This window comes from Cynocephalus volans, chromosome 1, assembly GCF_027409185.1.
Source record: "Cynocephalus volans isolate mCynVol1 chromosome 1, mCynVol1.pri, whole genome shotgun sequence".
In the NCBI taxonomy this organism is placed as follows: Eukaryota; Metazoa; Chordata; class Mammalia; order Dermoptera; family Cynocephalidae; genus Cynocephalus; species Cynocephalus volans.
Genome location: NC_084460.1, coordinates 176,555,834 through 176,573,286, shown reverse-complemented (window position 1 = coordinate 176,573,286; position 17,453 = coordinate 176,555,834). Strand labels below are relative to the sequence as shown.

The window sequence follows — 17,453 nt, the reverse complement described above, 5'->3', positions numbered from 1 at the left end:
CATTATATTGAAAGGTATCTTGTTTACAACCCTAGGTTTTTGACTAAAATCTGTTTGTGAATTTTAGTTCATAAGTGAAAATCAGTGGATCGCCTATCAGCAATATTTTTAAATTTTTAAATACAATGTGATTTTGTTGTTGTTGTTAGACCAATAGAAGCACATCAATTTACTGTTTTATTAAATGCTCCTCTTTTGCCTGAAAACTTCATATTTTCCATACAGTGTTTTAAACCACAAATTTATTCTGTCATATATGAAGGTACTTCAAGAAGTTGGTGGAAAAATAGAATTAAAAAATAATACGGATCTTTCCATGAACTTTTTAAAGTACACTCGTATTCCCAATGTGATGTGTCTTATAAAAGTCAAGTCATCATTGATATCTCAGAATAACAGAAAAGGAGATATTTTAAGCTTGGTGAAAAAGGAGGCATAGACAAGGTACTGAAGGACAGAGAATTTGGGGTGTATCCAGGTAGAAGTTTCAATAGGAGGAGACCTGTGTGACTAAAGATATAGGACTTTAAAACATGCTTTACAGTGTTACAATTAAATTTTAAGTAAGCAAAAGTCACCAACATTTATGGTAAAAAGACTGTGAGCAGCAAAACACAAGTAATCCCACACAGAAACCCTAGAAAGTAGGACCATCCTGGGACTCATTTAATACAGCGGTTGGCAAACAGAACAGGGTTATGTAGAGCTGTGTAAGGCAGTAGTAGCTGGAAAATTGTATGTTTCAACCAAACTAGCATAAGGTCAAGAGTTCAGACACTTTCTAAGAATTCCCTTTGCTCTGACCCCTGGTGGCAATTACAATACTCCACACTGTACTCCACAAATATGTACAAGTAAATGTTAAAATAAAGAAAAGAAAAAAGAATACTGTGTGTAAATTCCAGTTGCCCTGGGAAGGATCTGCACAAAAGAGGCTGACAGCTTTCTCAGCCTTGTGATGCTGACTTTCAGGAGAGGCTGTTCTGTGCTAGAGGAAGCAGAGAAACTCTAGACATAGGATACTGGAAGCCAGCGCTGAGGCTTTTTGTCTTTCTAATTGAATCCAGCAGATCCAAGGTGGGTCAATTTGGGCAATTCTGGCTTCAAGCATGCCATGGACTTATTGCATTTGTGTAAGGATTAGATGCATTAGATGCAAGGATTTTAATAATGATTCAAAATGTTTTTATTTATTTCTCCATTTATTTTTGGCTTGAGGAAGTTCTTTCTTCATGACCCATATGAAGTCCAGAGTTAGGATGTAAAATGGGAGAAATAAGCCCACACCTCTTCTTTTCTTTCTCATGACCTTATCCATGGGAACGAAGTGTGGTGGAGGAGAAGGAGCATGAGGCAGGGTTCTGAATCCCTCCAGTGCATCTTACTGCAGGATTTCTTTCCTCCTCGATAAACTGGGGACAATCCTGTTTACCTTACCTGGTTGCTGTAAGGATCAGATGAGAAAATACACGTATACCACTTTGCATTTATCAGCATATAATTTTATAAAATTATCAATATGCCTCTCATGCAAGTATAAAGCAAGCATGTGCCAAAAGTACACTTAACTTTTTAATGATAGAACCATCTAGATGACAAAACTGGTTCAAAGAAGTATTAGAAAACAGTGATTATATAGTCCACCAGGGCAGGCTAACTGAAATAAGTATGCCGAGTGAGAGATAAAACTGATTACTGTCCTACACGGCAATAAAACCACAGCCTTTGGGTCATCTTTTGCACCAGACATGGATTGTTTGTTTGTATCTCTGTTGGACAAACTATAAGTTAATACACGATTTTATAGTCTTGACTCTAAATGATAGAAAACAGTAAAACAAACAAAAGAACAATCCTCTAGGGAATTAAATCTTCCTTGGGTGGGCCTGATAGGCAATGATTCCATATGACTTTGAAACGACATACAGTCATTCTTTTGTTTTATTTCTAAGTTTTAGATAATTTTCTCAACAGTTCCCTGTTGTATCATAAATCCTCTCCAAATATTATTCTTACTACAAAAAGTTCATTGTGCTTTGGATCTGATTAATTTATAAGGGGGCAGTAAAAGATGTTAATTAACCACATAAGCCTCTTTGAGTATAGACAGCAAATTCAGAGCTACTGATTTAAGCAGCCACTAAGGCCAGAAAATTAACCTCAATATGGAAATTTTAAAAGAAATCTCTGATTGCACTTTCAAATGTCTTTTTCCAGAAATGTTTTTACTGCTTTTAGTGACTCTCTTATTCCAAGGGGTATTAGTTTCCTATTGCTGTTTAAATGAATTACCATAAATGTGGTGGTTTAAAACAACACACATTTATTCTCTTACAGTTCTGAGGCCAGAAGGCTGACACAGGTCTCATTGACCTAAAGTCCAGGTGCTGGCAAGATTGATTCCTTCTGGAGGCTCTAGGAGAAAATCATTTCTGTTAGCTGCCCACCTTCTGGAGGCCTCCTCTAATCCTTGGCATGTGATCCCTTTTCTCTATCTTCAGAGCCAGCAATGTAGCATATCTCAGTCTCTCAATATCTTTCTCTCTCTGTCCTCTGCTTCTGTCATCACATCACCTTCTGTCTGTCTGAACCCTCCTGGGTTCTCTTCTAAGGACCTTGTAATTACACTGAGCCCACCCAGATAATCCAGAATACTCTCCCCATTTTAAGATTCTTAACTTGATCACATCTACATAGTCCTTTCCTCCACATTCTAGGTTCCAGGGATTAGGATATGAGCATGGGTGGGGAACAACATTATTCACCCTTCCACACAAGGGTGAGAAACTAAATTCAATACATTTGCACAGTATGCCTATGGCTTTTATACATTTTGAAGACTGTCTCTCTTTCAGGTGCCCAACATCTTGCAGATTTCCTGGCATGCTAGGAAATTAATTTCCTTCCTTTTTTCCTATAAATCTGGATTCTATAAAAAATGGCAGACAAGTTTCCTGAGAGAACTTTCCAGAACTTGCTTCCATATGTGAAGTATAATACTTGTTCCTTAATGGTGGGATTGCTATACCTGATTAAATGAGATTTGTTCTTAAATATGACAGTCCTGGTATATTAGTCAGGAATTAGCTTACATAATTTTGGTGACTGAGAAATTCCATGATCTGCTGTCTACAAACTGCAGACCCAGGGAAACAGGTGGTGTAATTTGGTTCAAATCCAAAGGCCTGAGAATCAGGGGAGCAATGGTGTAACTCCTAATCTGAGGGTAGTAGAAGATTAGATGAGCTGTCCCAGCTCAAATGGTAACATATAAAAAGGGTGTGGGGGGGAGCAGGGGATTTCTCCTTCCTCTGCCTTTTGTTCTATTCAGGCCTTCAACAGATTGTATTAGATGATGTCCACCCACCTTGGGGAAAGCAATCTACTTTACTGAGTCCACCAATTCAATTAAGAATTTCATCTGGAAACACCCCCACAGACACAACCAGAGATAATGTTTAATCTGGGCACCCTGTGGCACAATCCAGTTGACACATGAAATTAGCCATCACCCCTGGTGTGACATTAAGACAACCAATGTATCCAACAATATCCTGGTTGTAAAGAGGACAGATTTTTATTGATTTCATGCAAATAACCATATTGTCATAAAAACTAGTGAGTTGTTTCTGAGTTCTGAAGGGTCAGAGAGAACAAGGTGCCATATAAAGAATGTGTCATTTATAGGTTACTAAACTGAGGGTTAAAGATAGATCAAAAAGAGAAAGGATCTTTTTATACCCTTAACGGAATATCTTAAACTCTGTCAGCGATGTTAAAAACTAAATAAGCACAATTGAATTTTTCTCACAGTTCACTTAATCCTACTCAAGTCTTGTATTACTGGATGTTAAATAAACACTTTATTTTTATAAGGTCATCCACTTCTGGACTTATTAAAAAGAGTACTGGAAATCCTGATTCAGTTCTCTGGTACAGTCATAGTTGTCTAAGTGTTGTCACCTTAAGCTCCAAAACCTGTGTAAATGACTCTATTTAAAGTACCAGTAGGAAAAGAGTACCTGACCCCATCTTTCCGTGGGATTCAGAGACTGCCATTCTTTGACAAAGGCCCAGTTTCCAGACTGTTGCTTATAGCAAAACCTTCAGACAAACATGAGGGTAAAGCAGATACCACCTATTGCTGATGGGAATGAAAGGCTGTCTGAGCAGATTACAAGAAGGAAAATGATTAATATTTAAGTCTTTTTGTTAAGAGCAAAATAATACTCCAAGACCAATTGTCATTTTCAAATAGGGAAAATAAAACTCTAATTTTACATTAATGTAATATTTGGCAGAAAAAAAATTCACAAACTTAAAATATACGTCTTATTAATAAACCCATTAAAACTGGGAAAACTTTGTCAAAATTTTAATGTAATTCTTTGCTTTTATTCAAACTCACCACGTGCAGATATACTCTAAGGCAAATAAAATTCAGTTTCCTCAAATCAGTTTCCTCAAACCTTCTATACTATACACATTCATGCTTTTCCATTCCCAATACGTTTTCATAATTTGGAACGTGTTTTCTTTTCACCATGTAAACAAAAGTATAGCCCATTACCTTATATACATGTGCATGTATAATACAACCCCCCAGAGCCACATACATCCTTTGAACATCTTCAAAGTGGCAAAAATAAACATGTTTATTAACATGACTCAAAATTACAGCTTCTCTTTAACATATAAAAACAATAAAATAAGTATAGATATACATAGATATAGATATACACAGACATATGTTAGCCAACATGTCAGCATTATCTCTTCTTGAAATGCTATCAAGATATCTAAAGATTATTTATAAATTAACTTGATTTAACATTAGTTTAAGGTCCTAAGCTCAATAAGAAACTTGAAAATTAAATTTTTTTTTAAATTTTATTTTGTCGATATACATTGTAGCTGATTATTGCTCCCCATCACCAAGACCTCCCTCCCTTCTCCCTCCCCCCCTCCCCCAACAATGTCCTTTCTGTTTGCTTGTCGTATCAACTTCAAATAATTGTGGTTGTTATATCTTCTCCCCCCCCCCCCGGTTTTGTGTGTGTGTGTGTGTGTGTGTGTGTGTGTGAATTTATATATTAATTTTTAGCTCCCACCAAAAAGTGAGAACATGTGGTATTTCTCTTTCTGTGCCTGACTTGTTTCACTTTATTCTCTCAAGGTCCATCCATGTTGTTGCAAATGGCAGTATTTCATTCGTTTTTATAGCTGAGTAGTATTCCATTGTGTAGATGTACCACATTTTCCGTATCCACTCATCTGATGATGGGCATTTGGGCTGGTTCCAACTCTTGGCTATTGTAAAGAGTGCTGCGATAAACATTGGGGAACAGGTATTAAATTTAAACTGCTACATCACAAAGCATAATTACTGTTGATATAGAAATGTTAGAATTCTAACTCAATATAATTGCATAACTAAATTTACATCTCTTGTTTTAAATATTATGTGGCAATGTGAGAGTATTTAATCAGTAAACCAATATAATGTGTTTAGGAAGTTCAGATTAACCAGCCTCTTAATCAGGACTAACAAAAAACAAATCTTTACAAAAATTTGCATGTGAACTATAATTCACACTGATAAAATTAGAGGAAAGACCTATGATTTTAGCTAATTATTAAAAATTAACTAAATATGGTTAAAAATGCATTTTGATTACAGGAACTTAGGTTTTCATATATAAATTCTTCTGAGATAGCAATGTCTGTGAATTTTTTTTAAGGGTAGCACATATAATATATTAACACTTCAGTTTCTCTATATTGTGGGAATCCTGGGAATACAGATATAAATAATCAATTATACAAACAATAAAAAGAGATCATTTAATTTGTAAGGTTTATAATCTAATTTATTAATACCTCCAAAAGGTAAGAATATATGTTACATTCACACAATAAGGTGAAAAAGCTTTTTTTTTTTTTTAATTTCCAGAGGTGGTCACTGAGGGTTGCAGCTTTAGTTCCACAACCTTAGCCATGGCTCAAAAGTAAACATGGAACACAAAACTCATAGGGACAGAAAGGGTGGTTTTATTTAACAGTGAACCTGAGACACAATCTTGCTCAGACAAAAGAAAAAGGCTAACAAATCAGATTTTCAGTCATCTTTCATCATTTTAGTCATCCCTACAAAGAACTGGATTACTTTCATCGACCTGATAGATCACCACCTGGTAAAAACAAAATGCCAGATTCTCAGTCGTTGCCGTCACAGTGGAGAATACGTACTGGCCATGTGCAAGTCAGATTCACATGTACACAGAACGCCCTCCTGACTGTGTTCTTGAGACTGGCCTAGCAGTTAAATACCCACTAGACTGTATACCTGGCTATGGCCCAAACCAGGATCTTCGGACACACAAAGATCTCTCTTAATCAGACAGTGGAGGCATCCCAGTGATCTGAGATCAGATACAGATCCATTGGTCCTTGCCCCCTGTTGTGGAGGAGAAATGACTAAGCAATGAGTTAGGAAAGACAAATGCTTATCAACAATTAATTTGCAAAAAAAAAAAAAAAAAAGAACATATTTGATTCAAAACACAGGATCAAAAAGAAAGAGGGAGAGGGAAGGGAGAAGGAAAGGGAAGGGAAAAACAACAGAAAGAGAGAGAGTCAGAAAAGGTAAATTCTATTACTGCCTGGGATTTGCTCCAGGTGCATCTTGGTAAGACAATCTCTAAAACAAAATACAATTTAAAAACAGTTATAAATGTGATAATAATGCAAATATAAACAAAGCAAGTGTCAAAGATGTATTTAACTTTGAGGGAAACAGCAGGATGTTAAAGTGCATTCATTCCAAGGAGATCTGGAGGAACACTGGTTCCAGAGGCCACTAGGAAAGGGAAAACTGGTGAATGTCCCATAGGACAATAAAATTATAACTTTTGGGGTTATCTTTCCTATTAAACAGAAATTATTTACATCTCTGCAAGATGTAAAACCTACAAATTAACATGGGATTTCACAGAATCTAGACCCAAATCAACAGTAAATTGAAAAATGAAGATGCATTTCTCTAGAGAACTAGATCATTCTCAGGTGAGCCTGTTGTACAATGGCCACCATGACAGAGAAAGGCCATGCAGTTTATTTTTATTTTTTGCTTTATTTTCAAATGTTGATCAGTTTTATTAACACATATAATAGCTATTTAAAAACAATTTCTTTTCCTTGCCTTGATCTAACAAGGGAAGCTAATTTGGGGGTTTGTCATGAGCTTTCTATTCATAAAGTTCTTATAAGAAAATACAGTTTCTAATATATAAAAGAAGAAATGTTAGAAACTATTGTTCTTAAAACAGCATGTCTACTAGAAAAGCACATTCTTTCCTGCTTTCAAACAAAAAGTCTCTGTTTTTTCAATAGGAAACAATTTCTTCCCTATAGCAAACAAGAATGGCTGTGTCAGGGAAAATTCTCAGAAAGGAAGATTTACATTCTTTTACACATTTAAATTCCCTTTAGGAAAAAATGAATAAAAGCAATCATTTTAACTAATTGACGTTAGAAGTTGACTGTTATAACAGCCTAGAGTTAGGTGCTAACTATTTACTTCCCCAATGCTAAAATCTATGTTTGTTTGGGTTGTGTTTTTTTTTTTTCATGCATAAATACTGTTATTATTTCCAGAAAGAAGCAGCTACCTCTGTAGTAAGGCACAGCACAGTTACATTACCACTGTGGCAGAAATCCCTGCTGCTTGTCCCTCTGATCTCAGCCAACACTGTAAAATATATGTTTTATTTGGACAGTAAATATCATCTTGAGAAAGAGCACACAAAGAAGACATTAATGAAATCTCTTTTTTTCTTTTACCCCTGATTTCTGTCTCTTGACCATCAGATCACATGTTCATAAGATAAAAGACAAAAGCCACACCATTTGATTTAGTTGCTATTAAGCAGTTGCTGTCAAGAGGTCTAATGCAAGGTAGAAATTAAAGCTATTTCCTAAAATAGGGACAATAGTTAAGTATTGTTTTCAGTTAAGTATATTATAATTGTCCCCCTGCAAATGCTTCTACATAAGGCAAGCAGATTGTAATTATGAGTAATATAATAATATATCATTATCTAAATTGTATATGCTTCAGCCTTGTCCTAGAAAATGGATTTCTTATGGATCTTATTCATTATACCCAGGAATTCATCATTATATGTTCACCCTAATCAGTAGTGCAGTTGGAGATTAATAAATGCTTATCACAATTAATTTGCAATAAAAAATAAAGAACATATACAAAAACGCAGCTCATCTAGGGATGGGATACAGGTAGACATGGGTAATGGTGGCAGTAGGGGAAACTTGACTTTGAAGTCAAAAGATATTTCACTTCAGTGAAGAACTAGGCAGGGAGTCTGTAGATATTTGATGCAGGAAGGGAAACATTGTTAGAGCATGAAAAGGGAAAATTTTGCAACTTGGATGAGCTGGGAGGAACAGGAGAAGAAGTGGGAATTACTCGGCACCAGTGATTGGAACACTAAGTTCAAGAATAAGACCAACGCAACAGAATCCAAACAAAGGAACACAATAGACACACTTAGTGGAAATGAAATTGGATTTCTGAACTGGATTTTAAGACTCTGCTATAAGCTATATGCTACATTAAGAGATAAATGCTACCAATTCTGCACATTTTCTGAAAGCCCCATAAACTCTGGACAATGTACCAAACTGACTCACAACATGACCTCAATGAAGGAAAAGTTACCTTTAGGAAAAAGCTTTCTGAAAATCCTGTAGAACTTAATGAAAATAACTACTCCTTCCAAATAGATCAGGAGGAGGGTTAGACCTGCACATTGTTTAGAAGCACAAAGAAGGGGCCTGAAAACTGACTTAATCCAAACTCCTAACACAGTAGAGGTTTCCACTGAATCAAAGCCTTAGACAAATTGTTCTCAGCTCTCAGGCAGAGGCTATAACCCTAACACAGTAGCTTATTTTGTGACTCTGATGTAACCCATTAGCCCACAAAGCCAGCCTTTGGCTTGCACAATGAGATGGGTGACCAGAGTACAAAAAGTAGTATTAGAATGTGATGGGGAGGAAAAGGAGATTGTGATGCCAGAAGATGTGCCTAAATATACAACAGACAACACTGCCTACTTGCATTTCTTGTTGATGACTTTGGCCTTCAGCAGAGACGTGATTTCCTGTATCTCAGCCAGCGTAACAACAGGTGTTATTATTGTCTGTAAAAATATGCCATCTCATTTTTAAAGCTAGTGTTTGGCTTCCCTTGATAATAAACTCTGGAGACTAAGTCCTAGGATCTGAAGAAGCATTTCTTTTTATGTGCTACAGCACTTGAGCAACTGACATCTAGTTTGTCATGTAGAGTGCTCAAGTGAGAAAGTTGGAGCATTTTCCTGTTTAGGTCTCATGTCCTGACATTAATTTGATTTAACTTCCAGCATTATCAAGCAATAAAATGTAATTCTGTCATGATATCCATTCCTTGTAAATAGTAGCCAGAAAATATGTTTTGGCTATTTGTCTTGGTTCCTGACATTTCAGTTGATTTCTTAACATGCTGTTTATGAAACTATGACCATCCTGCTGTGGAACAATTTCCATTCATATTTAATGGTGTGCAAGTTGGTGTGACAGGGAAATGAAGAATTTGCTGTCCTTATGTTCACATGTGGGCATATGAATATAATTTCATAAATTCTTCTCTATGAGAACTGCCTGCTAACCAACCTTCTGATTATAATCTTGACCTTCTCCAAGTGATCCTCCCAGTTCTGCTAGAATGATATCCCTATAATGTGCATCTGACCATGACACTCCCATGCTTAAAACACTCCAATGGTTCCCAAATGTCTACAGAGCAATCAATGTCCAAGCAAACCAGCATGATTCATTACACCTTTATGAACAGGTGCTTTCCCAGGTGCCTACCTGCCTTCCCAGGCACATTTCTCCTCATCTCTTGCCTTGCCTTATAGACCCATGGCAAACACAATTTGTTCTTTTTTTTTATATGTTTTCCCAGGCTGTGAATTTTTGCTTGGTCAAGTTTTTATCCTCTGAGAGCACAGGCATTCTGGCCTCCAGGAATATTTTGCTGGCTTTTCTTCCCCCCTGCAATTGGGATAAGTGCTGCTGCTTCATATTTCTTTCTTTAATACTCTCTGCAAATCTTTATTCTCACATGTATGGTCCTTTATTGAAATCCATTAACATTTATGTGCCTGCTTCTACTAAACCATAAACACCTAGGTGCTGTATTCTGGCACAGAGAATATGCTCAAAAAATGAATATTTTCCAAATGAATTAATAGCAAAAGAAATAAATGAACCAAACTCTGTAGTAGTCTTTTCTCCCTAACAGAAGGCAATATATTAAATATTAAAACCTGAGGATAGCAACTGTGGTTTATGCTTTATATAGCCCAGGTGCAGACCATAAGTGCTTAGTGAATGATAGTTAATTACATTAAACTCCTCTATGGTATGTCCCTTACATCTGTAGAATTCTGGAGCTAAAGTTCATTTTACTCAAAACTCTCATTTAACATGATACTCCTCTGTGGTATAAAGGAAGACAAAATAACTCAACCAAGGTCACACAACTTGATAGTGGCTTAAAGACTAAACTTGGTTTCTTGACTCCCAATCAAGGGTGTTTTCACCATATTTAGTTGGGGTTATTTGTTGAGGAATTGTAGGTTAAAGAAAGAGAGAGAGAAATAATTGAAGGAAGACAGAAAAGTAAAATATGCAGATCAATAAAATTTTGTTTTGGAACAAATTAGAATAAAAAAAATTTTTAAGTGCCTAAGGGCTATGTCATTTTGTTAGATACTAGAGAGAATACAATTGAGTAAGAGAATTGGATTTTGCAGTTAAGCTTCCAATCCATCTGAGGATATAAGGAATTTCAAACTGAAAAGTGTAAGGATAAGTTGTAGTAAGTACAAAACTACAAGTGAAATCACAAAGCAATACTGGGCAGAGTGGTATAGGCCAGGAGTGCTGTGGTTCGAAGGGAAGGATTGTGACTCTGGACCAAATCAGCACAGCAACACAGTCTTGAATGATGGACAGGAATCGGGCAGGCTGAGTGGAGGATGCAGGATGTGATGAACAAATGCATGGACACTGGAGAGCCCAGGCCTGTTCCAGTTGAGGCTATGCACAGGTGAGCAGGGGTGCAGAATTCTGAAGAAGAAGATCAGGCAAAATTTTGAAATACCTGTGTATTATTCAGAGTTCTCCAGAGAAACTGACCAGTAGGATACATACAAGAAGAGATTTATTATAAAAAATTGGCTTACACAATTACAGGCTGAAAAGTCCCATAATCTGCCATCTACAAACTCAAGGCCCAAGAAAGCTGGTGATGTAATTCCAATCCAAGTCTGAAGGCCTGAAGACCAGGAGCACTGATGATGTGAATCTCAGTTCTAGAGCAGGAAAAGACTGACGTCTCAGCTCCAAGAGTCAGGCAGAGAGTGAATTCTCCCTTCCTCTGCCTCATTATTCTGTTCAGTCCCTAAATGGATTGGATGATTCCCTTCCACATTGAGAAAGGGCAATCTGCTTTACTCAATCCACCAATTCAAATGCTAATCTCTTCTGGAAACAACCTCACAGATACAGCCAGAAGTCATGTTAAACTAGATATCTGGGTATCCCATGGCCCAGGCAAGTTGATCCTTAAAATTAATCATCACAACCTCCAAAGTAAAGTCAAGGTCTAGATTAAATTGTAGGTGGCATTAATCCATTATTTACCTTATGTGCTGGGAGAAATTGCATGAATATGAAGATTGTGTTTTACGACAACGAATCTTCTAGTCATATATAAAATGAAATACAATAGAGACCAGTAAAGAGTAGATACATGAGTCCTGGCATGTAAAGCAAAAAAACCCAAACTCTAGAGTTATGAAAGTGGGGGAAGGACAGTAAGAGATAGTTGTAAAAATAATAATTGTTAAAATTTAAAATGCCTTCAATGTGTTAAGAATTATGTTAGTGCCATTTAATCTTCACAAAAACTCAACATGGATTGAACACAGGTTCAGGTTAAGTAACTTGCTTGAAGTCACACAGCAGAGATTCAAACCCAGCTGTGTGGAAAATTTACATTCTTTCCACTGCATTGCTCTGTCTCTTGGCCAAATGAGTAAATATACTCAACAGAAGCACATGGTACAATCAACTGCAAATGCTCATATAGAGGGCAGTAAATCTTCAGCCTCTTTGTGTTTCATACGTGTCTGATGAAGTTGGTAAAGTCAAGAGGGAGAAAAACAGCTAAGTGTGTACAAAGGTCTAAGTTCCTGTTTGTAAGTGAAACTCAAATAAACAAGATGGCCAAATCACCTTGCAATTGAAGCTCAAGAGCCCCAAGGGCCACTATTTTTTATTTAATGAAACCACGAAAGATGTCCAGTGTGAGTTCTGTGAAGGGCACACTACTGTGGTTTTTATTTTCTAAATTATTATATTTTATATTATAAATTATTTTATTTTCTAAATTATTATAAAATATTAATAAAATTATTTATTTTATTTTCTAAAATGATGGTGATGCATGTGGTAGATGAAATAGTGGCTCTTTCAAAAGATGTTCATGTCCTAATCTCTCGAACCTATAAATGTTACCTTATACAGAAAAAAAAAATTAAGGATATTTGAGAAGGGGGAGATGATTGGATTATCCAGGTGGCCCTCAATGCAATCACAAGTATCCTTATAAGAGAGCAAGAAGCAGAGGGAGATCTCATACATCCAGACAAAGAAGAGACAACGTGACCGCAGAGGCAGAGATTGGAGTGATGTAACCATAAGACCAGGAGCAGTGGTGGCAGCCACCAGAAGCAGGAAGAGGCAAAGACTGAGTGTCTCCCAAGGCCTCCAGAGAAAGCATAGCCCTGCTGACACTGATTTCAGGCAGTGGCACTGATTTGGGATTTCTGGCCTCCAGAACTGTGACAGAACAAATTTCTGTTGTTTCAAGCCACCAAGTGTGTGATTATTTGCTACAGCAGCCATAGGAAATTACAGTGCTCAAATGACATTAGAAGGCCTAAATTATAAACGCCCTAAAAATTTTGATAATACAGAGAAAGAAAAGAGGGGACACTTGCTCTCAGCAGGACCTTGAATGGGATTTGGATTGACCTTGTTCTGACTTCCCAGACTTTGCTAACTCCACATGCAGACTATTTTCAAGTCATTCTTTTCATACTGACCGTTTAGGTTGCTACCATGTCACGTTTGACTGGTGTTAAGATGTTAGAACTCACAAAATAAATGAGTGCTAATAAAATGGTGGAGTGGTCTGCTATTGAGTGAACCAGGGCAATAGTTTATAACAGCATGTTGGAACCAAATCACCGGATACTGGCATGAACCTGAGGTATGCAATTTTGCTAGCTTTGATTATCATAAGTGTTAAACAGCAGTAACATAACGTTCCTTTTATCCACAGGCTCGGTGGGATGGCTTGACTGGACGTATAACCTTCAATAAATCTGATGGCTTGAGGAAGGATTTTGACCTGGACATTATTAGTCTCAAAGAGGAAGGAACTGAAAAGGTAACCTCCTTGATAACTAATAAATAAATAAAATAAAGAGCATTGCTCAAGCATGTTAGCTAAATTGCTCAGACACCTGGGGGAATAATAGATTCTCCTAGTATATTTATCTACATTCAGTTTTCTAGAACTCTTCTCCTCATCTGCATATATTGGAGTGCTATATTCTTAAATTGTATATGTTATTAAAAGTCATGCTAACTAATGTTTACAAGCATGCATATATTATTACATATATAACTCTGTGGTTGGGTGCCATTAAGTCCATTTCTCAAAGGTTTTAAAAAATTGAGCTGTACTTGGAAAATCAGAAGTGGTCAATGGTTTAATTTATGGAAGGGCATCCAAAGGTTACTTAGAAATTAATTTTAATTGAACTTCATTTTGAGATTGGTGACAGAGGGACAGAATAAAGTGGGATAGAAGAGGTTTACTGGAACAAATTAGCTTTGCATCCTTAATTTTAGGACAAATCCAAAAAAAATGTATTTTAATGTTGGATACTCATTTTCAGATTATTTTAGTTGTAATTCTCAATCTCTCAGAGCTTAAAGTTCTATTGTAGTTATAGTATTTAGAGTAACGCAAATGTAACTACTTAGTTAAAAATAATGATAAAAAAAAATTTGGCTTCTCAGCATACTCGTATTTTATTATGCCAGTATTCATGACTATAAGTTGGTGTTAACACATATTTCAAAAATTTTGCCCTTTAGAACCTTAGAGAAAAAAAAATATCATCTGAACATCAAAACTCTATAATGCAACATTTTTTCCACTGTAGCAAATGAGATAGAACACTTAATATAAGAGAATGGGTTAGGGATCAATCGATTGCTTACTTAATTTGAAATAGTTGTTTTTGCTTTTGTTTTTTTAAATGAGCTAAGGTTCCTATTTCTGTTCTGTTAGTTTTGTTAGCTGGGATATATTCCTTTTTTTTTTTTTTTTTTTTTTGGCAGGTCCTATCTATCCCTTCACCCCATAAAAGCATTAATCAAAACAAAGATTAATTAGGTTGAATGTAATTGAAGGGGACCACTGGTGTGAAAAGTCTGAGGAAAATAGTTGATTTGCAGCTTTGAGAGTACACAGTGTACATGCAGGGTTTCCACTTCAAAACTGCTGCCCCCTTCTTCTCCACCCCACCCCACCCCCCATCCCTTCCCCCACCCCGGCTGCTTCTTCACTCTGATTTGTTCCTCTGGTTGTTTAACAGGCTCTGCTGGAGTACAAGGAATCCACCTTGCCTCATAATGGGATGTGGGATTTGGGCTGGAGGGGACAAAAGAAAAGAGTATTTGTTATGATCAAAAGCCTTTAATTTTTTTAAAGAAAATGTCTGCCTCTCCACGCATGCCTCTTTCTCCTCTTCTCCTCTCAGTGTACAGCACTGAGCAGAGAACAAAGGCTGTTAAGGAAACATCTTTTTGGCTCCGATGGATGCTGAAATAGATGGAGCTATTGTTATGCTTTCACAGCTATTTATACACTGCCACATTATACACACTCTATCGGTGTTTTTCCATCAAAGACAAAATCAAATTAGATGAAAGTGTTTTCTATTTGCTTGTCTCTACATTGTTTGCAATAACTTTTCTTTCTTCAGGTGACTTGGGCTCAATTTCTGAGAAGGCTGTTTGGGCCTTAAGGCAAAGGGGGAAGCCAACACATCTCTCAGGAGCCAAGGGAGGAAATACCCAATCTTTCCATGTCAGCCTTTCTCAGGGTCCACAAGGAAAATTGCTAGAAAAAGCCTATTTCTCACTTCCACTCAAGTTTCTACTGCCTAGAAGCTCATAATCAAAGAATAAGTCATCAAGCATGTTTCTTCTTCTAGTTTAGGAATATATATGTGTGTGTATGTGGGTATGTGTGTGTTTGGCCGTATGGCTGTGTGTATAAATCGATTGATCAATTTATTTTAGTTACAAATGCTTTAAAAGGTCTTTTTAAGGAATGATGAAGTCCCATTAAAGCTGCAGCATAGCTGTACATATTTGAAAGCTCTCTAAGTCTTTTTTTAATTTTGATGTGGAACAGGAAAAGTAAAAATCGAGTTTTACCACCAAGTAACTTCTATGAGACCCAAGTTTTGTTTCATCTCTTTATAGTATCTATTGTCAGGCTTTATATTAAATTAAAATGCAAGATTCCAAACAATGGGTGGGAACTGTCACACTCTTGGTACCCACACATCATGATACCTTTTTGGTTCTGTGCTCCATTTTAATTAAGTGCTATTTTTATTTTTCTCTCTGAAAACGAAGGCTGCTGGCGAAGTGTCTAAACACTTGTATAAAGTGTGGAAGAAGGTTTGTACTCTGACAACAACCGCAGGACACCTGGGAGTGGGGTGGGGAGTGCTGGTGGAAAAGCCTGCTTCCTTCCAGTTTTGCCAGACCAGTAGCTTTCCAATTGCAGTTAGAGGTGATATTCTAGGTGGGGAGATTGAATACGCTTTCTCTCAACAACATTACCTTAATGGAAAACAGGCTTGCGATGGATTAAATAATGGTGGATTAAACATTTCCCCCTAGATTATTTTTGTTTCCCCAGGCAGGATCAGTCCCTGTTAGGACTAAAGCAGGTAAATGCAATAGAAGCCAACACTGGCCCATTTATATTCCTCCTCAGATCACTATATATTTCCCCAAACGGGGACAAAACAAAAATAGATTTGATCCATCAGGCTAGTCAGATAGGCCAAGGCCTCAGAAGGCTAGGACATCTCCTTCAATGTCACCACTACAAAATATGAGCCATTTTCAGAAACTCCCTTTTTTTTCTGAGCTACCTCTGTTTTTCACAGTATCTCCATCAGAGCAAAGTGTCTCGCAATTTGTTTTAGAATCAGTCTTCAGAGGACAAAAACGTTAGAGACCTTGGAAGGAAAATGCGACTATCTTATAAATTATAACACCCACTATTTCTTAGTTTACTATACAGTATCATGCTGCTAATGAATGTGCATAGATTTATGTAAGCAAATGTTAGACATTAAAAAACACTTGGATCAGAAAAATGTGTCAGTGATAGGCAAACATCCTCTTTCATTATCTCTCTCTTTCACTCACATACTACTTGCTAAAAAATCTGTTGATTGATGGATAGGCCTTAAATTACTCCAAGTTGTTCAACTCGAACAGTTTTGTCAGGTTCACATTCATCTTTCAAAGTATCACCTAAGTCACAGAAAGTGTAAACAGTTTCTCCCTGTAGCCAAAAGCCTGTCTCTCTCTCGGTAGTACTCAGTAGATGAGCTCACAAATCTCCTCCTTTTAAGTTTTAAAGAACACAAGTTTAATAACCTTGTTTAAATCTTCAGTGAACCAGGCTACTAAAGGCACATAGAAGGCGACCCAGTTTCCTCACTGCTAGTAAATAGATGAACCAAACGGGCACCCAGAAAGAAGCTTATTACACTAATCCAGCCTGATATTCTGGGCACTTTATGTGATGTTGAATTAATTTAAACCAAATATCCTAAGGAATGGGATTCAAGCTCTGAAATTATCTGCAAGGAAGGGGGAATGTCCTCTATGTGTCACTAAACTGCAATATCCACACCCACATACCAGGACATGTCTTCTTGGCCTTGACCCTTCGTGCCTTTATGACTGTTTCTTCCTGATAACACATCATTGCCCACATCATAAGCCATATGTGCATGGTGTGCTGTTTTGTGTCATGACTGTTCATCAACAATTCACAGCCGCTTGACTTCTAGCACAAAGGACCCATTCCGACCCAGAAAACTCCATCGTAAAAGAAAAGGATTCACCCCATCATATTTAAATTCCAAAAGCTCTCCTCGCCATTCTGAACTTTTTCAGTAAAGAACAGTTCATCTGAAATTCTTTCC

The 17,453-nt window shown here is 36.9% G+C and overlaps 1 protein-coding gene across 9 annotated transcripts in view; it reads left to right on the top strand.

Moving 5' to 3' along the window:
* Nucleotides 1-17,453, top strand: part of GRIK1 (glutamate ionotropic receptor kainate type subunit 1) — a 394,762-nt gene that overhangs the window by 327,023 nt on the left and 50,286 nt on the right. For 5 of the 9 annotated variants that reach the window (XM_063090144.1, XM_063090140.1, XM_063090129.1 and 2 more), the window contains one exon: nucleotides 13,481-13,588. In XM_063090144.1, coding sequence (XP_062946214.1) covers nucleotides 13,481-13,588 — 108 coding nt within the window. Of the gene's footprint in view, nucleotides 1-13,480; nucleotides 13,589-15,858; nucleotides 15,904-17,453 lie in introns of all 9 variants that reach the window. The other 4 variants (XM_063090122.1, XM_063090113.1, XM_063090136.1 and 1 more) reach the window with 1 other exon arrangement.